The sequence below is a fragment of the Saccopteryx leptura genome, chromosome 10 (assembly GCF_036850995.1).
Source record: "Saccopteryx leptura isolate mSacLep1 chromosome 10, mSacLep1_pri_phased_curated, whole genome shotgun sequence".
Lineage (NCBI taxonomy): Eukaryota > Metazoa > Chordata > Mammalia > Chiroptera > Emballonuridae > Saccopteryx > Saccopteryx leptura.
Window position 1 is genome coordinate 34,154,773 of NC_089512.1, and position 26,750 is coordinate 34,181,522.

Genomic DNA, 26,750 nt, shown 5'->3' on the forward strand with positions numbered 1-26,750 from the left:
TGTGTTTTGGAAAATCACTGTTTGTAATATAGTGGACAGTATAGTAGGTGTCATAAAATAAAATAGAGGTGCATTCTTTAGTCCCTCTTAACTATTAAATTAAGCATGAGCAGTAGAAATGTATCCTTGGGGATGCAGGGTGACTACACTTAAACATTCTGGAAAGAAGATCTTAATGGTTGGGTGGCTGCTATTTCTGGGTACCATGATATCATTTCCACACAGTATTCTGTTTAAAAGGACCAAGACTGAAAAATGACTTAGACACTGAGATTTTTGAGAATGATCCTTAAAGTTTACTGATTCTTGCCCTGGCCAGTTGGCTCAGTGGTAGAGCGTCGGCCTGGCGTGCAAAGGTCCCGAGTTCGATTCCCGGCCAGGGCACACAAGAGAAGCACCCATCTGCTCCACCCCTCCCCCTCTCCTTCCTCTCTGTCTCTTCCCCTCCCGCAGCAGAGGCTCCATTGGAGCAAAGATGGCCCGGGCGCTGGGGATGGCTCCTTGGCCTCTGCCCCAGGCGCAAGAGTGGCTCTGGTCGCCGCAGAGCGACGCCCGGGAGGGGCAGAGTGTCGCCCCCTGGTGGGCAGAGCGTAGCCCCTGGTGGGCATGCCGGGTGGATCCCGGTCGGGCGCGTGCGGGAGTCTGTCTGACTGTCTCTCCCCGTTTCCGGCTTCAGAAAAATACAAAAAAAAAAAAAGTTTACTGATTCTTATCATTTCTGGTATGTAAAATTTCTCTCCCCAAATAGATTGTTCAGTTCAGATCACTAGACACAAAAGCAGAGTTTGTAATTCCATTCTCTGAAGTACCAAATACAGTTTTCAAGACACAAAACTGCTCTTTGAAGACCCAGTTGGTGAATAAAGGAACTTAGGCCTTGAGCTCACATTTTTACCCAAGGTAAATTGTTCACAGGTCTTCATTTTACATGAGGCTGACTCTGAAGTGGTGAATGACAGTCTGGACTTTAAGATTTTCATTGAAGCCAAAATTTGAGATCCAAGCATGCACCATGGGGCTGGAATCAGGTTATGCCAACAGAAAATACTGGGAGCAGTCATGACTTCAGAGGAAGCCCATAGGCTTTGACTCTGGTTTCAGCCTGACCATTTGCTCCACGTGGACTTGATCAAGCCGGTTGACCTTTCGTGGTATATGTGCTGGCCCGAGGGCTTGATACTGATTTGAGATGCCTACTGTATTGTCCACTCTATTGCAAACAGTGACTTTCTAAAACACAGATGTGATATAACTGGATTTTTCCATTCCTCAGTTTCTACATCGACTTCCCATTAATGCCTCCTCAAGGAAGCATTAAGTAATTTAAGGAAAGATGATACACATTTCACTTCCCAATAAACTTGCATCTAAATGCAGCTAAATAAATACATGAATATTAAAGAATAGACTGTTCTAATGGAATTTCACAGTGCCAGAAAGACTAATCAAAAATCAATTCATACATTATGATTGTGATTATTACTATTATTGCAATAAAATGTTATTCTGACAATGCATGGCTATATAGCTCTGGTATGCTACTCAACTTTTGGGACCCGATTTCTTCATTTCCATCAATGAAATGAACAGAGTAAAGTTTGCTCTACTGGCCTTTTGCAGGTTTGAGGTGAGGAACATGGAGGTGTTAGCACAGTAACTTACAAAGCAGCGATCAATTAAAAGTGAAAATTAAATGAATTAAATAAAAAATATAAATCAAGATACATAAAACAAAATAACTTCTTTATTCATACACAGCACAAAGTGTTAGTGTTCCTCTACTTCTGCAGATTCTGAGTTTCAGATGAGTGGGAATCCTTTTTTACTTTTACGTGGTGGGTTTTTCCAAGAAGATGTTTTCTATTTAACAAACACTTTAAGAGCCCTTTTTATGTGCCAGGCCTGGGTAAAGTGTTTTACAATAATGAACTCACCTAATTCTGATTGCAGGGTTATGGGGAAGATGCCATTTTACAAGTGGGGAAACTGAGACACAGAGAAGTGAAGCAACTTGCTCAAGATGTATTATTAAGTAGTGGGTCTTGGAATCAAACCTGGGCAGTTGACCTCCAGGAATACTTACTTTTACATTTGCACTCCGCTGAGTATTGCTGTGAGGACACGCGGCTATGAAGATAGAGATGAGGTGCCCCCTGTTCCAGTTGAAGCATCTCATTCAATGTGATCGTGGGGTGCTGATCTCCTTTTTAAGCACATATATATTATATTTCCTTAGCATCCAAAAATGGAAATGGAATCGGGAGTGGTTCATTTCCATGGGGGCCTTTGGAAATGGATCCAAGTTTAGGAGAGGGAAGTGTGTTCTGCTTCTTCTGGGAATGTAGGAAATATTTTCAGGCTAGCTAGATTTTTATCAGGCAGATGTGCTCCAGAGAGATTTGAATATCTCTTCATGCCACAAATGTTTATCAGCTCATCCAATGTTTGTATAAAAATACCAGCAAAATCATCCAGAAATGTTTATGTTCTAGCGAATAAATTCACTGTGGGAAACAGAAGTTCTACCCGGGCCTTATATGCTTTCTCCTTTTATAGCCATATCTAGACAACTTTAAATAGGGAAATCTGAGGTATACACTCTGGGTGCTTACAAAATTCTTCCTGAGTTGAGTCAGCAAGACCATTTTCTTTGATAATATGGCAACATGTTCTTTACTTTTATAAAGCTTCCATCTAGGGGATGACATAGTTAGGTTTTCTAAAAAACTAACTTTATTGGCATATAATTAACATACAGTATGATGGCCCAATTTTAAGTGTGTGAAGACATAATTTTAATTATGAAGTTTCTTTTTCTCTCTAGATACGTATCTAGAATGGAGACTTGGAAGACATATTGGGGGATCATCTTCCTTGCAGCTAGTTTTGGCTTCATCAGGTCACAGAGAATTGGTAATGTATCATTTTTTTTTTTGAGAGAGAGAGAGAGAGGGAGGGAGGGGGAGAAAGAGAGAGAAGCATCACCTAGAAGTTTCACTTAATTGTGTCATTGATTGTGTACCCTGACCCTGGGGTCCTTGGGAATGAGCTGGCAACCCCAGGACTCTGGATCGGTGACCCCAGGCTTGAGCCGGCAACCCTGGGATTGAACTGGTGACCTTAGCATGCCAGGACAATTCTCTATCCACTGCACCAAAAGCCAGGGCTACATCTAATTCTTAAGCCAAAAATGATAACCTTGTCAAGAACATAGTGGTAGTGACAATCTTAAAAGAAAATATTACAGAAGCTTCATAATTAATAGAAGGGAAATGATTCTTTAAAAAGAACTTAGAATCTGGATGCTTTTAATGAACAGCAGGACCTTGGTTTGTTTTTTTTTTTTCAAAATTTAACCTCAAATGACAAAAGATAGATATTAAAAATACTAGACTTCTGAATGTGTTAGCAGGCTCTCAAATGCTTTTGGAAGCATGGGCCTACTCTTTCGGGTCTGCATTTTGCTTTGTTTCTTTTGGTAGAGCTATTCCTAGGGCTCATTGTTATCATAAGATGGATAACTTCCTTCACCAAATGCTAGCAACCCCTCTGAAATTTTTTGCAGTCATTTGAACAGATTGTTGGAACTTTTCAAGATGAACTTGTCAAGAGAAGAACGCTTGAGTAGCCTGAAGCCCCACTGAGACAATATTGAGATTTAAATATTCAAATATAATTACACAGGCTGTTATTTGTTGGAAAAAAAAAAGACATGAAGTTCTTCCAATTCTCCCTTCAGCTCTGACTCCCCTCACCTGTGAACAGAATCTGTGACAGTCAGTCTTTTCATGTTTGAAGGTGTTAAGAAAGTAACACTGCACGAAAATGTAATACATTTTTCAACTTGCTCATAGTGGAAGGAATACTTATTTGCCTGAAAAATATTCCACAGCTGTGAGGTTTCTCCTGATTGGGAAGATTAGAAAAACGCTTAATGGTCTGTGTTTGATCTCTTCTGAAAGATGTTAAGGGGACAAACCAGTTAGTTATCTCGAGGACTCTGAATTCTCTCCGCCTAATAGGATTGCATTGTGGAGGGCCAAAGGGAAATAAAGCTTAAAGGATTTTTAGCTCATATATTATTTGCCTTTTCAATAATTATGATTCCACTAAGCTTTATGACCAAGATTACGCAAAATTCCAAGAGGTAGTGGTACTTGGGACTCTAGAAGTGACAAATGAATTTAGTATCTATGGGGTATATAGCAACCTTTCTACCCCTTCTCTATCTGGTCTTTGCCTTTCTGTAATGTGGACTTAATTTCATCTTCCTTATGGCAGTCCAATGTGTGGACTAGTTTCCAATACAGGCTCTTTGAATGGATATATATGAGTCACTTTGCCTTTCTTTCTAGGTCTTCTTTTCCTTATCTGTGAGATGGATGAGTTGGATTCATTATTCTATACTTACACTGTTCAATACAGATCTGACTATTTAAATAAAAATAAATTAAAATTCAATAATAAAATTTTAAATGTAATTACTCAGTTGTACTACCTACATTTCCAGTGCTCAATAGGCACATGTATTGCCTGATCAGGCAATGGCGCAGTGGATAGAGTGTCAGACTGGGATGCAGAGGACCCAGGTTCGAAACCTCGAGATCGCAGGCTTGAGTGCAGGCTCATCCAGCTTGAGCAAGGTCACTGGCTTGAGTGTGGGATCATAGACATGACTCCATGGTTGCTAGCTTGAGCCCAAAGATTGCTGTCTTGAAGCCCAATGTCGCTGGCTTGAGCCCAAGGTTGATGGCTTGAGCAAGATCTGCTGTAGCCCCCTGGTATTGGATTGCATAGTCTCATAGAATTATTTCTAGCTCTAAAATATTCTGATTCTTTTAGTTGGTTTCATTAATGTTCAGTATGTCTTATCCTTTCCTTTTGCTTTCTTTCTCTTTCATTTATGTATTTATGTATGTATGTATGTATGTATTTATTTATTTATTCTGAAGTTGGAAACGGGGAGGCAGTCAGACAGACTCCTGCATGCGCCCAACCGGGATCCACCCGGCACGCCCACCAGGGGGCGATGCTCTGCCCATCTGGGGCATCACTCTGCCGCAATCAGAGCCATTCTAGCGCCTGAGGCAGAGGCCATAGAGCCATCCTCAGCGCCCGGGCCAACTTTGCTCCAATGGAGCCTTGGCTGCAGGAGGGGAAGAGAGAGACAGAGAGGAAGGAGAGGGGAGGGGTGGAGAAGCAGATGGGCGCTTCTCCTGTGTGCCCTGGCTGGGAATTGAACCCAGGACCCCTGCATGCCAGGCTGATGCTCTACCACTGAGCCAACTGGCCAGGGGCCTCCCTTTCTTTTTTGCAAATGTTTCCTTCCTCAATTATTCTTTTGGGTGACTATCCTATGCTAGACACTTGAGTGGTAGACAAACAAAAAATATAGTGTCTGTTTCCATGGAGCTCACAGTCTAATTGGTGAGATTACCATTAATTGAATAAGCACACTAATGAATGTTTGTATTACAAACCAGGATAAAAGGACATGATTCTGTGGAAAATTGCCAGGAGGAAAAGAGAAAGAAAGGAGGAAAGGAAGAAAGGATGAAAGAAAGATAGAAGAGAAAGTCATCAGGGGCAAGTGGGAGTGTGGAAACTTTGAGAATCTGGACTAAGGAGCCTGGAACACAGAAAGCAAAGTGGAGAGGGTAGAGAGATAAAGTTGGAGAGATAGGGCAGGGACAGCCCAAGCCAGGATTTTTACCCTCCTGTTACAAAACCAAATGCAAGATGTGTTGGACCACTCCGAGACAATTATCCCTTGGTTTTTCAGCCACTTAAAACTAAAACCATCTTTGGCTCGTTTCTGCTTTTGTTTCTCCTGTTATCATTAGTTTATGTGTTCTTCTCCCAGCATCACAGGTAATGAAATTGTGACGTATTAGAGGGAGGGGAGAAGTCATGGTGGTTACTGAGAAGTAGATAGATCATAATCACCTCTTTTTTTTTTGTCTACACAAACACTGTGCTTAATCCACCTTTCACTTCTTGTCACAGATAAGCAAAGTTTAAGTTGAAAGGGACCCGGTCATCTGGTCAATCGCTTAGTCTAGAGAAACACAATCTGAAAGAGAGAGATTAGCTATTTGCTTAAATCCTGCAGCCACCTGATTGGCGTCTGATACCTTTCATGCTGGAGGCCAGATGGGCCCAGCTGGAGTACCACTTGGTTTGATCACTGTTGGGATTGTGTCTCCAAGGATTAGAGCTGGGTTTGGGAGGAATAATTGTACAGTGTGGCCTTGAGTTCAGGGAGCCAGAGGACAAATGTGAGCCATTTATCATAATGCCACGAGCCACACTAAAAGGCTGGTGGTGGTAGCCAGGGAGTGCCAGAGGTCAAAGATGGAAAACTGATGTCTTAGGCCAAGTGATCTAGAAACAGAGCCCAGAACAGGGATTTGGTGAATGTGTGATTTGGAGTGGGTATTTTTTAGGACAAATCTGTAAGGGAGTGAGAGAAGGGGAAATAGGGTAGTGGGGGGAAGAAATGAAGCAAGGATGTAGCCTCGGGTAAAATCAAGCCTTGACCCGAGTCATTGGAGATGCTGAAGCATAAATAGCACCGCAAATTGTTTCAGTTAAGACACGGGGGCCAGGTGTTTGTATCATGAGTGTTCAACCGTTGGCCACACAGGGTGTATCTTCCCAGGTGTTTCCCGATAAGGCTGCTCAGTTCAGTCAGTGGCAGGTCTCCAAAGTCCCAGACAGGATCGGTTAACTGTTAGGCTTTAAGCAACTGGGGCATAAGTGTGCTAGCCGGCAAAGGAGATTTAGGTGGGGTATCAATGGCATTCTCTACTAATAGGAAGCTGTTTTCTTTTTCTTTTTAAAATTATAAAATAATAATAACAATAAAAATTAATTAAAAAATAAAATTATCTATCTACCCATCAATTTATTTATTATTATAGTTGACTTACAATATTATAGTAGCTTCAGGTGTGCAACACAGTGATTAGACATTTATATAACTGATAAAGTGATTACCCTGATAATCAGTGCCCATCTGACACCATCCCTAGTTATTACAATATTCTTGACTACATTCCCTATGACTTACATCCCCATGACTGTTTTTATAACCGGCAATTTGAACATCTTAATCTCTCCCCTTCTTTTCCCCACTCCTCCAACCTCTCTCCTATCTGGCAACCATCAATTTGTTCCCTGTATTTGTGAGTGTGTTTCTGTTTTGCTTGTTATTATGTATTTATTTTTTAGATTCTCTATATAAGTAAAATGATATGGTATCTGTCTTTTTCTGTCCAACTTATTTCCCTTAGCACAATACCCTCTAGGTTGTCCATTTTGTTGCAAATGGTAAGATTTCATTTTTTTTTTAAGTGAGGAGGGGAGATAAACAGACAGACTCCTCATGTGCCTTGACCAGGATCCACCTGGCAACCACCATCTGGGGCTGATGCTCTAATCAACTGAGCCACTGGCTGCGAGAGGGGGAGAAAGAGATAAGAGGGAGAAGGTGGGGGAGAGAAGGATATGGTCACTTCTCCTGTGTGCCCTGACTGGGGATTAAACCCAGGACATCTGCATGCTGAGCTGATGTTCTATCCACTGAACCAACTGGCCAGGGCAGATTTCATTTTTATGGTTGAGTAATATTTCATTGAATATATGTACCACATCTTCTTTATTCATTTGTCTATCAATAGATACTTAGGTTGCTTCTATAGCTTGGCTATTATAAATAATACTGTAATAAACATAGACATGCATATGTCTTTTTGAATTAATATTTTGGATTCCTTCAGATAAATACCTAGAAGTAGAATTACTGGGTCATGTGGCAGTTCTAATTTTAATTTTTTGAGGAACCTCCATACTGGGATTGTACCAATTTACAATCCTACCAACAGTGCATGAAGGTTCCCTTTTCACCACACTCTCGCCAATACCTTGTTTGTTGATTATTGACACTAGCCATTCTGGCAGGTGTAAGGCAATATCTCATTGTGGTTTTAATTTGCATTTCCCTGTTGATTAGGAATGCTGAGCATTTTTTCATATGTCTGTTGACCATCTCTATGTCCTCTTTAGAGAAATGTCTGTTCAAATCCTCTACTTATTTTTTAGTCAGATTTTTTTGTGTGTGTGTCAAGTTGTATGAATTCCTTACATATATTTGGATAATACCACTTATTGGATGTATCATTGGTGAATATCTTCTTCCATTCAGCAGGTTGTCTTTCTTTTTTTTTATCGTTTCCTTTGCTGTGCAAAAACTATTTGGTTTGATAGTCCCATTTGTTCACTTATTCTTTTGATTCCCTTGTTTCTTTTATTAAGTTTAAGGGATGAATGGAGGACCATGGTCAGGGATCTAATTGAAGGGTTAAATGTTTGTAGGAACTGAACAGAGGGTGGCAGGTGAACAGGGGTAGCTGGTGGCCATGAGGAAGCAGAGAAAGATGATTATGTGTTTAGGCTGCATGCATATTAGCTGTCATCAAAGAGTTTGCAGGAAGACCTGTGGGTTGTAAAGGTATTGCTTTGGGAAAGATATATTTACAGCCAGTCGCTGTTGATTTTATAATGTTTTATCTTTAATTGACTCTGTTCCTCAGTCTGCAGCCAGGCCTTTGTAGGAGATGTCGTGTTTCTAGTGGACAGCAACATCAACCCCCAATATACCCGCAATATGAGGAACTTCTTGTACACCGTGGTGAATGGCTTCAATGTCAGCAGACAGACCATCCACGTGGGGCTGGCCCAGTACAGTGATGTGCCCCACAGTGAGTTTCTACTTTCCACGTACTACCGCAAAAGTGATATGTTGAGACACATTCGGAGGTTTCAATGGAATCCTAGAGGTCTTGGGGGCAACAAGATGGGCCTGGCCCTGCAATTCCTTCTAGATCACCACTTCCAGGAAAAAGCAGGGAGCCGGGCAAGCCAGGGAGTGCCTCAAATCGCCGTGGTAATCAGCAGCAACCCAGCTGAGGACCCTGTGCAGAAACCTGCTGAGGCGTTTAGAAGGGCAGGCATCCTGCTTTATGCCATTGGTGTTGGAGATGCAACTTTGGCAGAGCTCAGGGAGATTGCGAGCAGTCCGGTGGAAAAGTTTACCTCCTTTGCCTCCAACTTCTCTGGTCTGGGCAGCCTCACCCAGAAGCTGCAGAAGGAGCTCTGTGCTACTTTGGCCAAGGCAGCCCAACGCGTTGACCACATCTTTCCAGGTACGAAAGCTTTTCCTTATTATTTCTGATCTAGAAATCACAGAACTCAAGATTTATCTCTTATTTATTCTGTCCACTGTCTTTCTTATTTTCCATATGTGTACATGCTTGATTTTAATATTAAAATTCCATTAAACCATCTGTATGCTCTTCTCTTCTCTAATTAACCCAAAGTTATCAACTCTTGTTTCTTTTTTTAATCCTGTGGGCTTTATGATGGTTCTATACAGGCATGTAGTATAAGTCCATTTTTGATGAAATAAATATTTGTTCCTATGGTATTGTTATTCCTAGATTAATTTAACTGTATTGCCTGGATAGGGGAGGGCAGAAAAGGGGAGAAGGGCTTAGATCCCCCAGGAGGCTGGCTTATTTTACTGCTAGTGTATTGTTGTAATGTACCGGGTAAGAGGACGGATTTAGGGAAAAGAAAAATCTGGTTTCAAATCCCAATTCTCCTCTTTCTAACTGCGTCATCTTGAACATGGTACTGTATCTCTCTGAATCTATAAATTTTTTTCTAAGATGATAGTGCCTGCTTTAGAGAGTTGCTGGAAAGTTTGAATAGAATTATGCAAGTAAACTGCTTATCACAGTTCCTAGCCCATTAGAGATGCACATAAGCATTTATAGTCATTGCCTGTGATGACACACTTGTCATCAGCTTTGTGCCTCTGTCGGTGGTGATGGGGCATAAACTGGTGAAAATTCTTCACACATTAATTCTAAATTCTATAAGAAAGCATGGAACTTTGAACAGGGAAAGGGAAGGGGAGTCTTCATGACTTATTCCTTATTTTGATATTTCTACATAGGGTAGATGAATTGAAAGAAGTGCTAAAACCTCTGAACCATTTGATGCCACAGGCATGTGGTGGTAATATTGCATCTGTACAACCAAATTATATATCTTATTTTTGTAGAGTGCTTCCAGGTATACAAAGAGGTTTTATATATACAATAATAACTAATTTGCTTGGTGTTATGTAGGTTTCTTTTCTTTCTTTTTTTTATTTAGTGAGAGGAAGGAAGACAGAGAGACAGACTCCTGCATGTGCCCAATAAAGACCCACCTGGCATGCCCACTAGGGAGTGATGCTCTGCCCATCTGGGGCCTGTGCTCCATTGCTTGGCAATGGAGGCGATTTTTAGTGCCTGAGGAGGAGGCCATGGAGTCATCCTTAGTGCCTGAGGCCAACTTGCTTGAACCAATTGAACCATGGCTGCAGGAGGAAAAGAAAGAAAAAGAGAGAGAGAGAAGGGGGAAGGATGGAGAAGCAGATGGTCACTTCTCCTGTAGGCACTGACTGGGAATAGAACCCAGGACATTTATGTGCTGGACCAATGCTCTACCACTGAGCCAACCAGCCAGGGCCTTTATGTAGGTTTCAAATCTTGTTTGCATTGCCCATCTGACTGATAGATAATGGATACATAATGCTTTTGTTTTTGGTTAGATATATAGGGCAATTAGCATTTGTCTTTACATAGATACATAAGGCACTTAGTATTATTTGCGTTCTTCATGTGAGGAACCTGACACCAAAGGTAATATAACTGGATGGCAGAGCTGGGCCTTGGTCCCAAGTCTTTTAGAACAGATTCATTTCAATAGAAAGGTGTCTTAGATTGTGTTTCCCGGGAACAGATCCCAAGGCAAGAATTTGAATACACACTATTTGGTATGAAATAGCTCCCATAGGAGGTTGGTAAGCATGTAGAGGATGCAGGACTGAGAAGTAGAAGAAAGACAGGAAAGATGTGACCTTAAGCAAAAGTTCCACAGAGGGTGATTTTGGCTTGATCTCCAGGAGAACTCAGGATTGTCTTGACCCAAGAAAAGGAGCTAGGCTTTTATATATTGTAGGCAACATAGCTCCATAAGCTGGTATACAGAAATAGTAAAAAAGGAACCCAAAGCACCTGGCACAGCACTGATACTGTCTGCTACAGATCATCTCACTTAGCCTCAAGCAACCCCGTGAGACTGTGAGGCTGGGATAAATATTTCAGCGCTGCAGAGGGAGAATTGAGTCCCGTAGAGGTGAGTGACACATAGGTCACAAGGCTACTAAGTGGTAGAGCTGCAATGAAATGTGCGGCAGAACCTGGGATACATCCCAGCTTTCTGACCCATTGGTGTCAGCACACTCCTAGAGATGAAGTGTATTCCCACCAGAAAGAGGACAGCCCCTTTCTCAGCATGTGAATACATTTATAAAAGTGTTTTTCTCTTAATAAGAGTGAAGGGATTGTCCAGGTGGATTTCAATGTTAGAAGTATCAGCAGAGCATGGCAGAAGTCTCAGAAGGTGACGAAGTGGAGGGAAGGAAAGACATGAGGGATGTTGTTACTTTTCTGAGCACAGCATCAGCTGGGGAGTGTGAGGACCACTGAGTGTAGGTTGCCTGGCATTGCTCTCCCTTTCTGTACAGCATTTGGCTCCATTGGTTCTACGTACTTTGAGTGAAGGTCCACGGACTATCCCTTCTATGCTCTCTGTTGCAGCTTGCAGAGAAGCTGTCCTGGCAGACATCATCTTTCTAGTAGACAGCTCAACCAGCATCGGACCCCAGAACTTCCAGAAAGTCAAGAACTTCCTTCACACTGTCGTCTTGGGGCTTGACATCAGGAGCGACCAGGTCCGAGTGGGACTCGCTCAGTATAATGACAACACCCACCCAGCCTTTCAGCTGAACCAGTACCAGCTGAAGAGTGTGGTCCTGGAGCATATCCAGAACCTGCCCTACCGTCCAGGGGGCACAAACACAGGGACCGCCCTGGAGTTTATTAGGACCAACTACTTGACCGAGGCGGCTGGCAGCCGGGCCAGAGACGGGGTTCCTCAGATAGTCATCCTGGTGACCGACGGGGAGTCAAATGATGAAGTCCAGCAGGCAGCTGACAGGTTGAAAGGAGATGGTGTTGTTGTGTATGTGGTAGGCATCAATGTCCAAGATGTCCAGGAGTTGCAAAAAATAGCCAGTGAGCCATTTGAGAAGTTTCTCTTTAACACTGAAAACTTCAACAGCCTACAGGATGTCTCAGGAGGCATTCTTCAGACACTGTGCTCAGCCGTGAAGGCTAAGATAAAAGGTAAGAAGCTGTGTCAAACCCAACATTCTAACCAGAACGCCCCATTATGACTACGAGTCAGGGTACAATGAGTACAGTGGAAGGTAGGAGAAGAAGCTGTTCGCCACCCCGGGGGAACCTGGGAAGATTTCCTAGATGAAGTTCTCACGGGGAGAGAAGTGCACGCTGCCATGCTGGTAAGAAATAGCATGGGTTTTGAAGTCCAGAAGACATTTTTATTTTTTTAAAATCCTGCCTTTGCTACTGTCTAGTTTTGTGAGCATGGACAAGCAGTTAAACTTGGCTTCAGTTTTCCCATATACACAATGAAGATGATAATATTTGCCTAGCAGGATGGTTTGTGAGGATTAAATCAGCTAAAGTATATAAAAATCTTGGGACAAAGTAACTGCTCAGTATATGTTCACTTCCCTTGTCTCCTCCATTGGTGGAAGAAGAAAAATTGAAAGGTACTTTAGTCTAACGGAAGCAGGCAACATAGGCAGCAAGGTGTAAGAGGGAGAGAGCCTTGTGACAGTCTCCCATGGAGGAGGTGGAAGTACAATATGTACAGTGTTATATATGTACAGAGTGCCTCTCCCTCTTGTGTCTCCTGACAAACTATTCTTGTATTCAATTTCCACCAGAGTTTGACTTGATTTACTTTCTTCTGGGTGTCTTTTCTTCCCTCTTTCTCTCTTCAATTCCAGAATCCCCCCAGGGCCATGCAGATGTGGTCTTTCTTGCCGACACCTCACAGAACACATCACAGGCCAGTTTCCAGCGGATGCGGAATTTCATCTCCAGGGTGGTTGGCACGCTAGATGTTGGCAGGAACAAGTACCAGATTGGGCTGGCTCAGTATGGTGGTCAAGGTCACACTGAATTTTTGCTCAGTACCTACCAGAGCCAGGATGAGATGATTGCTCACATCCATCAATATTTTGTGCTTCGAGGAGGCTCCAGGAAGACAGGCAAAGCTCTGCGATACCTTCAGCAGACCTTCTTCCAGGAAGCGGCGGGAAGTCGGTTTCTCCAGGGCATTCCCCAGTATGCAGTGGTCATTACCTCGGGCAAATCTGAGGATGAGGTCTGGGAAGCCGCACAGACATTGAGGAGGAAAGGCGTGAAAGTCATGTCTGTGGGTGTGCAGGACTTTGACAGAAGAGAACTGGAGGGGATGGGGACTCCACCGCTTGTGTATGAGATGCAAGGACAAGATGAAGTCAGACAGGTGATGCGAGATGTGAGTGTGGCGATCCAAGGGACCGGGCAGTCCGAATTCAGGACAGAGGCTGCGAAGGAGACTGCAGGAGGTATGGTTTGCTCTTCAGTTGTGTGAGCCACTGGGAAGTCTCAGTATCACAGGAAAGTCTGGGGAAAGAGCCGAGAAGGGGGCATTCTGGATTCCTCACTGCTGGGACACTAGTGCTGGTGGACGGGGAAAAGGAGGGGGCATGGGGCTGCCTCGGGCACAAACCTTGTATTAGTCAACTATAGTCACAATGATGCTGTATAAAAAATCATCCATAAAGGTAGTGACTGAAAATAATTATTTATTTTTACAGATCTGCCAGGGGATCAGCCGATCTTCTTTGGGTTCAACTAAATGGCTTTGCAAGTCTTGCCTGGACTTATTCACAGATTTGGGATTTGGCTGAAGATTGGCTGATCTCCATTTGCCTATGTTTTGTAGCTTTCTCTCATTTTCTTCCTGGGATCATTAGGCTAGTCTAGGCATATTCTTCCCATGGTAATTGTAGATGTTTAAGAGAGAAACCCAATTGCATAAGCTCTTTTCACACCTCTGCTTCATTATCTGCTAATATCCGATTGGCCAAAAACAACACAGGGCCATGTCATCACTGATGGAGCAGGAAAGTATACTTCTACCATGGAAGTGAGTTGTAGGGAGTAAATATTTCTGAACAATAATCTATGTTACCATATGCCTTTTCCAGAAGGCCTTTCCCTACAGATTAAATAAAGTTCTTCCTTAGGTTGGTATTCAAAATGCTCAAGGGAGATGCTATTTGTGTTTTGGGTGGGACATTTACATTGTATAGTGTAGGATTGTCCTTCGTATTGCTAGAAGTTTAATAGCCTTGGTCCCTGCCAGTAACATTCTTGAATCTTAGCTCTGCCTAAACCTCTCAACATCTAGAGCAGGTGTCCCCAAACTACAGCCCACGGGCCACAATGCGGCCCCCTGAGGTCATTTATCTGCCCCCGCTGCATTTCCAGAAGGGGCACCTCTTTCACTAGTGCTCAGTGTATGTGGCGGCCCTCCAACGGTCTGGGGGATAATGAACTGGCCCCCTGTGTAAAAAGTTTGGGGACTTCTGAATGAAGATCCTTGGAAAGACAGAGAAGACAAACAAAGTGAGATAAGAAGAAAAACATCCAAGTAGAAATATTAAAGAACTAAGGAACAATTTATGGATATGATATTAAGTAGAAGTAGAACAAAAAGAAGGCATAGTGGAGGACCTTAGAAGAATTATTGGTCCCCCAGTAATGGGTATGATTTTAATATATAAGAAGAAGGGAAATAATTAGTCTTGGTGAAGGGAAAGGCGTAAGTAAGGCGTGGAAGTGGGAATGGGTGGGATAAATGTTGAAGAAGGTGAAAAAAATGGAGCCAACTGGGTTTGAGGGTAGGATTTAGAAGTAGTGAGGGATGAGATTAGATTAGGTAGGATGAACCCTGATTATGGGGTCCCAAAGGCACTGGGAAGTGACAGTAGGCTTTTAAGCAGGAAAATGACACCAGAATTGTTTTTAAGGAAGCCTTCTGTGTGCAGGCTGGATTTCACATGTCACCTCTGACTCAGAAGGACTTTAAAGCTAAACTGCCATATAGGGAGGACGCCTGGGTCTAGGAATGGTGGCCCTGACAAAGAGGAAAGGGGATTTATCCTGATGACAACTTGAAAGGAGAGTAATATCTCTTGGTACCAGCAGGAGAGGAAAAGGAGAAGTAAAATGTGCTTGGAGTTTCTAGAGAAGGTGTTTTAAACTTGGCAAAATCGGAGACAACACCCTTCTTTAAACTCTAAGATTGATTTTTGTTTCTTTTTAAAAAAAGGACCAAAAGGGAAATTTTAGGATACCAAAAGACCAGAGATAAGTCAAAAGATTATCCTGTTGTTCCTATATTTTCTTCTCCATACCCCCCCCCCCCCCCAATATTCAGCTGTCTGCATCCTGGTGTCAGCCCCCTGCGGATGTGGTTCTGGCTCTGTGCTAGGGAGACCTTTACTCTTACTTACATCAAAGCGGACTTAGATCATTTTTGTCTGTGAGCACAGTTGTTTTTTATGTGTTTATTTTTATTTTATTTATTTATTTATTTATTTTTGTATTTTTCTGAAGCTGGAAATGGGGAGAGACAGTCAGACAGACTCCCGCATGCGCCCGACCGGGATCCACCCGGCACGCCCACCAGGGGCGACGCTCTGCCCACCAGGGGGCGATGCTCTGCCCCTCCGGGGCGTCACTCTGCAGCGACCAGAGCCACTTTAGCGCCTGGGGCAGAGGCCAAGGAGCCATCCCCAGCGCCCGGGCCATCTTTGCTCCAATGGAGCCTTGGCTGTGGGAGGGGAAGAGAGAGACAGAGAGGAAGGAGGGGAGGGGGGTGGAGAAGCAAATGGGCGCTTCTCCTATGTGCCCTGGCCGGGAATCGAACCTGGGTCCCCCGCACGCCAGGCCGACGCTCTACCGCTGAGCCAACTGGCCAGGGCCGTGTTTTTTATATTTTTAATTTTTTACAGTAAGCATGGCCTAAAATTGCGAGAGAGGTGTTGGACTCCTCTTAGAAGGGAGTTCAATGCAGTCATACCTTTAATACCACACTTAAGGCAGGTTAAAGGGAAGATTCTTTTATAACAAAATAAGACAGCCCATGTTTTGGGCAAAGATTTTTGATAGAAATTTGCAATATTTCATGTTGCCTCTGTTGAAATAATATGAAATTGATAGAGAAAGTTGTACAATATAGTAGTCACAATTTCCTATTTCCATCTTTTGCCAGGATGGAAAATTTATTAAATTCAGTAGGTTTCAGGCCTATAAAAGAGAATTTGACCCAGGGTTTCTTGAAACTAGAACAATGAAGAAAAAACTAGTCAAGCAAGATTCAGGTGCTCATCATAATGGATGTAGTTGAATTGAAAAATGACTTTCTCATGGAAATGCATATGTTTATATATACTGCTCTCAAAAATTAGGGGATGTATGAAGTGATAAAGTACCCTAATTTTTGTGAACAGTGCATTTTGCAAGTGATGTGAATACTCTTTCATGTGAAAATATTTGGGATAGGCACGAACCCTGTGATGCATGCCAAATGATGGTCATAAAGACTTCCACTGAATTCTAGAATGTATTAATATAAGTTAGTATAATTACTGTATGTTATTACAATTTTAATACTAAATATTACAGTATAAAAATAAATAAATACATAAATATTACAGTATATAAAATATAGCATAATATGACATATACAAGATGAATGTTGTCTTTATTCTGTTCTCATGCTAAAGCCCTTCTTTTTGTTTTTGTTTGTTTATAGCCTGTCCAACTGCTATCCCTGCTGACTTAGTATTCCTCATTGAGGAATTTAGCAGGGTTAGACAATTGAATTTCCAACAAGTTGTCAGTTTCTTAAAGACCACCGTCAGCTCTCTAACCATTCATCCCAATCTTGTGAGACTTGGCTTGGTCTTTTACGGTGAGGAACCACGACTTGAGTTCTCACTGGGTACATTTCAGACTCCTGCCCAAATCTTGGAGCATTTGGACAAATTAACTTACCAAGGAAAAAAAGGAAGGACCAAGACTGGTGCAGCTTTGGATTTCCTAAGAAATGAAGTTTTTATTCAGGAGAAGGGCAGCCGATCCAAACAAGGTGTGACCCAGATAGCTGTGGTCATCACGGAAGGCTTTTCCCAAGACAATGTGTCTAGACCGGCTTCTCTCCTCCGCAGGGTGGGGGTTACCATTTATGCAGTGGGCACCCAGCTTGCCTCAGAGAGTGAGGACCTGCAGAAGATAGCATCATATCCTCCTTGGAAACACATCATCCCTCTGGAATCCTTTCTGCAGCTCTCCATTGTGGAGAGCAAGATTAAGAACCAGCTCTGCCCTGAGATTGTGGTTAAAGGTACTTCCACTAGTGGGATGGACTACGCCCCACCAGAAGGTAGGAGAAAAATTTCAAAATTTGCTAATTTTTAAATGTTTTACTGCGCTTGCTCCATACATCAACTCTCCTCTACCTTCCTTCCCTTACCCTGCCCCATCCAAGAAAAGATTTTGGAGTCAATTTATTAAAAAACTGCAACTCAACATTAAAAAAAATAAATTTATTTTGTCTTGATTCCAAACAGTGCTGAAGAATATGAAATAAAAAAAAAATGAACATTCTTCCCTTTTTCTTATTTTACCCCTCATCCATTTTACCAGATAGATGAAAATATATGTAAGTGTACAGTAGAAGCCATTGGGATCTGAGTATGATTGATGAGATCTTAAGTGACATAAAACAGGAAATTATTTCTAAAAAGATACAAACATTCTGGAAGTTTAACTTAAAAAATAAATGAATATCAATTCTCCAATATTTTTGTGTGGAGCCAATGCTTCTTTGAATATGAGTCCTGCTGATTAGAATTCTGTGTATTTTCTCTGTCAGTTACCGAATAACGTATTTTCTATAAGTTTCCAGTTTCTTTAAAGTGGAAAGATAACTTAGTCACTTTTGGAACAGTCTGGGTACAGAAGTCCTTATTGATTTTTATGATCTCAAAAATTCAATCTTTTTTAGTGCTATCTCGTAACACCAACAATTTCTTTCATAACAACCTGCCTTTATTGGTTTTTCTAAGCAGTTAACCTGGTTTTCATAGATGCAATAAACCTCTTTTAGTCACATTCATATCCTGTTGATTTGCACAATATTAGATTTGTTGTGTATTTATAATAACAAAACTGCCATAAACAGGCTGGGGACAAACCCACATTATTCTTGGTAGGGTTACTCTTCCACTGAGCAAAGCAGAACTGTCTGATGTTCTACTGGGGAGCCCTCCAGGGGGAGGGCACACTATGGATCATGGGAGTATTGCTCATGTGTTACAGAGGAAAAGAAAGACCTCAGTTATCTGGGAAACCACTTAAGAGGAGGTAGGTTAGGAGACCTCCTACTGTATATGAGTTAAAAAACAAACAAACAAACAAACAAAACCCCAGAAAAAAAGCAGCAGTGAAATAAGTATGCCTTTGGGTCAAATTGCCTGAATTTTAAATCCCAAGTTTGCCACCTACTGGCTGTTATAAATATCTTTGTGTCTGTCTGCCTACTTGTCTATTTTTGTCCATCTGTGCTAATATGTCAAATCAGAACTATAGAAAGAATGTGACAATTTGAAATGTAAATAATTAACTTAATAATTCAAGGCTGTGATTATATCTTCAGGGGAAAATGACTGAGTGGCTGAGCTTCTTCTTCTTTTTTTTTAATCAATTACTATATGACCTTGTAATTTTTTGATTACTTGTGCTGAGTAAATTTAAAATAAAAATTTATTTAAAATAAAAAAATTCCCATGATTTTCTTAGTCCCTTTCTCTGTCCTGGGAATAAGGAAAAAAACTGTTAAATACAAATTGCATTTCCTTGTGCGCCTCTTGCCTCAATTCTGTAGGGAAGGAGAGAAGCCTCCTTTTTTCTCCTTCTAACTTACAAACTGTATCAAGACTTGAGAATTGATCTCTTTCCCAGAATGCATAGCAGCTAAAAGAAACCTGGAATCAGGAAAATCAGCCCAAAGTATAGAGGAGTTGGGATTGGGGGTAGCTTAAAGGTAAATAAAAATTGGGAGATTTTTACCAGAATTCTGCCCTAGCAGATTATAATTTTTACAATATCTACCATTTATTGGTCGTCTGCTAAGTATTAGCCACTCTGCTAAGCACTTTGTGTATGTAACAGAGGTGGAGGCTGAGCAGCAGCCAGACTCCCCACCCCCAAACCCCCCTGATGTGTAGTACCAGGCAGTATTCAGAGCTCTTCACACCTCTGGACAGTGCAAAGGTCCTGGGCTGCCTGGAGCTGACTGTGGCAATGCCCCTTCCTGCACAGTGGTGCTTTTCTCAGGCTAACTATCTACCTGTCTCCACTGGGTGCTGGATTCTAGTGAGGTCCAAGGTTTCACTTTCTTTTTTCATAATTTTTCCTTCATTCTTCAAGCATTTGACTAACATCAGAGGGATTGATCACTCCTCTCTACACCCTTCTGAGCCATGTGCCCTGACAATGCCTGCTCCTCTAGGGTAGGGATGCCCAGTTAAATTTGAAGTTCATTCAGATAAACAAGCTTTTTTTTTTTTCCTGTATGCCTTACATATTGGCTGGACCAAGGTCATCCCAAATGAAGGCATGAGCAGTGGAGCCCAGCTCCCACCTCAGACCATTTCCCTTTCAGCCAGAAAATGTGAAAGGGTTCTTAATTCATCCTGGGTCAAGGGAATCAGGCATTGATAACACAAGGCTGGGTCGCTCTTACTGCAAGGAGCGAGGGGAAAGTTATGGTTCATACTTTTTGAGGAACCTGCAAAGTGCCAAAAATAAAACATGGGGTGATCTTAACCATGAAGTTTTAAAACTCGGCTCTGCTATCTTTCCATGATCGTAATTACCCCTCACAACAAACGCACTGAGTGGGTGTTAAGATTCTTGTTTGACAGATTAGGAAATTGAGATGCAAAGGGGTAAGCCTGCTCATGAGTGGTGGAGACAGCATCTAAAACAGAAAGTTAAATGCACTTAAACGTCAGAGAAGAGCCCCTGAATGTAAAAAGGGTGACTTGCATGGGAAGCAGGAATATGGGATACTGAGACAATTCACAGCTTCAAATATGCTCTGATATTTTACCTTTAGCTTGTTCTCAACTTACTCATTTGAGAAATGCCAAGTAGTATTCACTTCATGTCTTAAGCAGGGTTCACTGGAAATAGACCCTGAGACAAGCAAGGATCTGGTAGCAAGTGATTTATCTGGGAGGTGACTTCAGGGCACCTGGGTGGGGGAGTGGAGATGAGAGAGAGCAAGGGAAGGTAGCCAGTCCGGGTTGAGCCAGTGAGCAGGTTATAGCTGTCGGCAGCTAGCGCTCAGTCTAGCTGGGAACCACACCTTCTCACCTCTGTTCTAATGGGTTGCTGCCTCTTCCTATTGCCTAGGCTGTGTGCACATCGAGAAGGCGGACATTTACTTCCTTATGGATGGGTCTGGCAGCATCCAGCCAGACGATTTTCTTGAGATGAAGGCGTTCATGAACGAAGTGGTAAAGATGTTCCCTATTGGGCCCGACAGAGTACAATTTGGAGTCGTTCAGTACTCAGATGGAGTTAACAGTCACTTTATCCTCAGCCAGTACCCCAGTGTGGCAAGACTGACGGTAGCCATTGATGGCATCCAGCAGAGGGGAGGTGGCACTAGGACGGGCCAGGCCTTGAGACACATGGCTCAGGTCTTTGCAGCCACGGCCCGCAGCAATGTGCCTCAGTATCTCATAGTCATCACCGACGGCCGGTCGGCGGACCGGGTGGCTGAGGCTGCTGAGGCACTGAGGAGAAGCAGGATACTCATTTACGCTATTGGGGTCAGAGAAGCGAACACTGCTGAGCTTCAGGAGATAGCTAAAGACAACATGTTTTTCGTGTACGAGTTTGATCTATTGAAGGCCATCCAACAAGAAGTGGTGCAAGACATCTGTTCCTCAGAGAGTAAGAATTCTTTCTTTAATCTCTCTCTTTCTCTTCAGATATATGTGTAATCTATATGAATAGGATTAATTCTTGAAGTGTGGACTCACTACGTGAGTATAGGACACAGAGTGACTATGACCTAAAATGAAGCACGCCGGTCAAATTTTATATCTTTATCATACAGCTATGTCTATTTTGAGACTGGTTTGTGCTGGGTCATAGAAAATTTATTTCATTGACTTCTTCTACCCTCTTTAAAAATATTTTTATGTAGCCTGACCTGTGGTGGCGCAGTGGATAAAGGCGTCGACCTGGAAATGCTGAGGTCGCCGGTTCGAAACCCTGGGCTTGCCTGGTCAAGGCACATATGGGAGTTGATGCTTCCTGCTCCTCCCCCTTCTCTCTCTCTGTTTGTCTCTCTCTCTCCTTTCTAAAATGAATAAATAAAATAAAATAAAAATTTTTATGTTGTGTATTTGCCACCTCAGACTGTCTCTGAGGACTTGTAATTAATTGGTTTTAGGCTCTGAGTAATTTTCTGTTCTGTTTTCCCTCCCCCTTTTCCCCACAGCCTGTAAGAGTAAGAAAGCTGACATTATCTTTCTGATAGATGGTTCAGAATCCATCTCCTCGAAAGACTTTGAAAAGATGAAGGGATTCATGATGAGAATGGTGAGGCGATCTAATATCAGTGCTGATGAAATTCAGTTCGGCCTTTTGCAGTTCAGCTCAGACCCCCAGGAAGAATTCAGGCTCAACCAATACTCCTCACAGGTGGACATCCACAGAGCCATCTCCAATGTTCAGCAGATGAATGCTGGCACGTGCACTGGGAAAGCCCTGGATTTCACTCTGCCTTTTTTTGACAGTTCAAGAGGAGGGAGACCCAGTGTTCAGCAGTATTTGATTGTGATCACTGATGGGGTTGCCCAGGACAGTGTAACCAAACCAGCGAAGGCCCTCAGGGACAGAGACATAATTATTTTTGCCATTGGGGTGGGAGAAGCCCCAAGAGCTCACCTTTTGGAGATTACTAATGATGAGGACAGACTGTACCAAGAGGACAATTTTGAGTCCCTGCAGAATCTGGAGAAGGAAATTCTTTATAAAGTCTGCTTTCCAGAGATCATAGGTGAGTGACAAAGGGTTTGCTATTTGATCCACAAGCCCATTAGAGGTGCCAGGGACCCTGTTGGCTCTCTTAATAAAATAAAGCTGATCCTTCCAGCTTTGGGAGGGAGGGAAGTTCAACTTGTGGGTAGGAGAACCGGACTGAACTCCTAACGCTGTGGTTCACCTTCCCCTGGGGAGTTTTTTATTATCTTTTTTTTTTTTTTTTTTTACAGAGACAGAGAGAGTCAGAGAGAGAGATAGATAGGGACAGATAGACAGTAACGGAGAGAGAGATGAGAAGCATCAATCATCAGTTTTTTGTTGTGACGCCTTAGTTGTTTATTGATTGCTTTCTCATATGTGCCTTGACTATGGGACTCCAGCAGACCGAGTAACCCCTTGCTCGAGCCAGCGACCTTGGGTCCACGCTGGTGAGCTTTGCTCAAACTAGATGAGCCAGCGCTCAAACTGGTGACCTCGGGGTCTTGAACCTGGGTCCTTCCACATCCCAGTCCGATGCTCTATCCACCGCACCACCGCCTGGTCAGGCCCCCTGGGGAATCTTTTAATCATCCTCTGACTGTTACCACTCTGGCCTCCAGAGCCTGAACTTTCTCGGAATTCTCTCTAGAAACCCCCATGACTCTTCCCTCTAGTCCTTGTAGATAGATGGAACCAGACCGGAACGAGTAAACAGTTTACTGAAGATTTGGGCATATGGAAAGGGAAATAGAAGCAGGGAGCACGATCAGTTAGATAGTAGTTCATATGAAAGAGAACACACCTTTTTTCTATGTGGCTCTGTACAGGGGTCTCTCTACTTTGTTGCTAATCTGCCTCCATGTGGCTGAGGTCCTCCTCAAGCTCATTTTATCTCCTCAAGCTTTTATCCAGAACAGCAAGCTCCAGAGACAAAGGTTCCTCTTCCCAACAGTCGGGGCTGTACTGCTGATCTTTTCTCAAGACTTTCCTTTTAGCAGGTGCTTGACCCAGAGAATGTCTTCATGGATGACTCTACCTCCTTCTCACAGGGAGTGAGATTCTACAGTACGGCCACATTATCGTCAGGATAACTAACCTTCAGATGGTGCTTCATTTTTGTGCCAGGGGCTGTTCCGAGGGCTTCTATATATTAAAACATTAAATCTTCACACAACCCTATTGAATAGATACTATTTTACAGATAAGGAAACCAAGGCACAGAAAAATCAGGTTATTTGGCTCAAGTAAATAGTAAAGCTGAGATTTGAACTTGAGGAAGTCTGGTTCTAGAGTTTGTATACTAAATTCTGTTCTATATCACCTTTTGGTATATGCAATAGGGCATAACAGGGCCTCTCAAACTTTAACATGCGTTTGAATTACCTGGGGATTTTTTATAATCAGATTATGATTCAGTAGTTCTGGGTAGGATTCTGTCTTACTAAATACAGGTGATACTGATCTTGTTGGTTCTCAAATCACACTTTGAGTAGGAGGTTAGTATAGTATGGCATAATGAAGTATAGTATAATATAGAAGAGTATTATATAATATAATATACAGTTGTGTGTCGCTTAACAATGAGCACACCATCTTTTTTGCAAATCATTTTTTATTTTTTAATTACAGTTGACATACATTATTATATTAGTTTCAGGTGTACACACCAGCAATTAGACATTATATAACTTACAAGTGATCATCCTGATAAATCTAGTACCCATCTGACACCATACATAGTTATTAGAATATTATTGTCTATATCCCCTATGCTGTACTATATTCTCTCTAGAAACCCCCATGACTCTTCCCTCTAGTCCTTGTAGATAGATGGAACCAGACCGGAACGAGTAAACAGTTTACTAAAGATTTGGGCATATGGAAAGGGAAATAGAAGCAGGGAGCACTATCAGTTAGATTGTAGTTCATAGGAAAGAGAACACACCTTTTTTCTATGTGGCTCTGTACAGGGGTCTCTCTCTACATGGGGATGAATAGTCATCCCCATAACTTATTCATCCCCATGACTATTCTGTAACTACTGATTTGTACAATGAGTATACCTTTTGAGAAATGTGTCCTTAGGCGATCTCATTGTTCTGTGGACATCAGAGAGTGCACTTACACAGACCTAGATGATACAGTCTACCACTGTAATTGTAGGTGGCATACTTTTATGGGACTGGTAGCACAGTAGGTTTGTTTATACCAGTATCACCACAAACAAGTGAGTAATTGTAGCATAGGTCCTGACTGTGGGCTTTTCTTTTTGTAATGCAAGTGCCTGATTTTTTTTTTTTTTTACAGATACAGAGAGAGAGTCAGAGAGAGGGATAGACAGGGACAGACAGACAGGAACAGAGAGAGATGAGAAGCATCAATCATTAGTTTTTTGTTGCGCATTGCAACACCTTAGTTGTTCATTGATTGCTCTCTCATATGTGCCTTGACTGCGGGCCTTCAGCAGACTGAGTAACCCCTTGCTTGAGGCAGTGACCCTGGGTCCAAACTGGTGAGCATTTTTTTTTTTTTTTGCTCAAACCAGATGAGCCCGCGCTCAAGCTGGCGACCTCGGGGTCTCAAACCTGGGTCCTCGGCATCCCAGTTTGATGCTCTATCCACTGTGCCACCACCTAGTCAGGCTGCAAGTGCCTGATTTAAGCTTCCATTGCCAATGCCTCTTCTTCAAAGAGGCACCTGCTTCAATGAAGGCTATCTGGAATAAACACATTGCCTGGCTCACTAGATAAAAGAGTCAGGCCACCTCCTCTACTGAAACTCCTTCGTGTTAGAGATCTTGATTAATTTTGATAACATTTGGGGTGCTTTTCTTCCCTTGTGCTTTAAACTCACCTTCTTATGTTTTAGATCAACCAATAACGAGTGAATTGCAAAATCTTAGCCCCTCCTTCCCTCTCTCACACTTGACCCCCATAAATGCAGAACCCCAGGCCTCTGCTCTCTCTCTAGTTGTGATCTTGCTGTGTTCCTCCCTGTGTGCCTTGTACACCATGTGTGAGGGCCTGTATCTAATAAACTCTATTTTTTTGCAAAGTTTTCTAATGGTTATTGCTGAAGGGTGCCTGGCGCCTTGCAACGTAATAAGAACCAAAGGTTTGGTGTAGTTGTAACACTGGTTTAGATAGAGGAGATGTCTGTAAGAGGCTCACTAGGACCCAGGTGAGTGCCCCTCAAAACATCTAGCGATCACATTGCTACCCATAGATGGAGATTGGCACAAAACAGTAATAATTTGCACTATGACCTTATCATGGCTCCATCACTAAGCAATGGGAATTTTTGGCTCCACTGTAATCTTCTTGGACCATAGATTGTATACGTGTGGTCTGTTGTTGACTAAAACATCATTATGAGACTCATGATAGTAGTATAGTATAGAATAGCATAGAATGTCATTGAATGGTATAAAATGGCAAAGTAATGTAGAGTAGGTATAGTGAAGTACAGTATTGTATGGAATAGAAGAGTATATAATAAAATCCATAAGTTTAATAATATTCCTATGTCTGTCTCACAGGAAGCAGATGCTATTTTTAAAATACTGAGTTTTCATTATCAACATGAGAAAAATAAGAGAGGTTAAGAGAGACAGATGGGAAACAATGGAGGCAGGGTTTGACATCCCAGCAGTTGGTGTCAAAAACTGGAGCCAGTTTTCTAGAATATTAAATGAATAGTTTCGTTTATAGTGTCTAAAGAATGTCATTACTTTGCAGTGTCTTTGGTGAACTCAGAAACAATTGAAAAAAGTGCATGTTTAACATGTCTTAAGTAAGCATAGATTATGGGATGTGCTGCATTAAGCAGTTCAGAGTCTTCAGATATTAAAGTCCTGTTTTTGTGTTCGTATGCACCTGGGCATTATCCAGGAGAGGAAAAGAAATAGAGGATGCCAGCTTCTCTTCTCAGTTCATTTGCACCATGCAGTACATTGGGTTTATATTTATCTACAGCTTTGTCTTTTTTGGATAAAATTAACTGGATACTTGAATAATAGCTAGAATCTAATTAATTTTAGAATTGTAGACTCATAAAGCTGGATTGTAAAGACCTTAGAGATCACCTGGCAAGATTTATCCCTCCATTAACAGGGAAAGAAGATGCTCCTTGCATTACACAATAAAGACAGCTGGAAATGTCCCTGAGGAAAATGTAAATAAAAAATGGTGGAATGATGTACCACATTGAAAATGAAAACTCCTTCTCCCCACCCCTGAAATCAAATCTGATATAAAAATGGGATTTACATTCATGGAAACCCCTTTTGGTGAATTTCAATCAGAGATTTAAAAGTCAAAACAAAACCAAAATGTTTTCTATGAAAGGAGCAGAGAAAGGTATTTTCTATACTGGTAACTCTAGAAACATATTCGTATAGCTTGCCCAGAGTTCGATATTTAGAAGATGGAGAACTCGTGGCTCACTCCTGCATCTCAGGTCCCTGAGAAACTTTAAGCCACTGTTTATAACCCTTTTTAGTGGTGCAGGGTCAGTATTTATTTATTTTCCTCAAAATTGCCCACCCCCCTCTAAATGCGAAGTTCTGTTTTTATTGATTCCAAGCCAAATACTCCAATGTGT

The 26,750-nt window shown here is 42.1% G+C and overlaps 1 protein-coding gene across 1 annotated transcript in view; it reads left to right on the top strand.

Moving 5' to 3' along the window:
* LOC136382012 (collagen alpha-4(VI) chain-like) overlaps nt 1-26,750 on the top strand; it is a 121,580-nt gene that overhangs the window by 14,285 nt on the left and 80,545 nt on the right. Inside the window, exons 2-8 of the mRNA XM_066350804.1 lie at nt 2,825-2,913; nt 8,595-9,206; nt 11,715-12,302; nt 12,992-13,597; nt 16,858-17,487; nt 20,526-21,071; nt 21,625-22,185. Coding sequence (XP_066206901.1) covers nt 2,838-2,913; nt 8,595-9,206; nt 11,715-12,302; nt 12,992-13,597; nt 16,858-17,487; nt 20,526-21,071; nt 21,625-22,185 — 3,619 coding nt within the window. The 5' untranslated portion in view covers nt 2,825-2,837. The remainder of the gene's footprint in view (nt 1-2,824; nt 2,914-8,594; nt 9,207-11,714; nt 12,303-12,991; nt 13,598-16,857; nt 17,488-20,525; nt 21,072-21,624; nt 22,186-26,750) is intronic.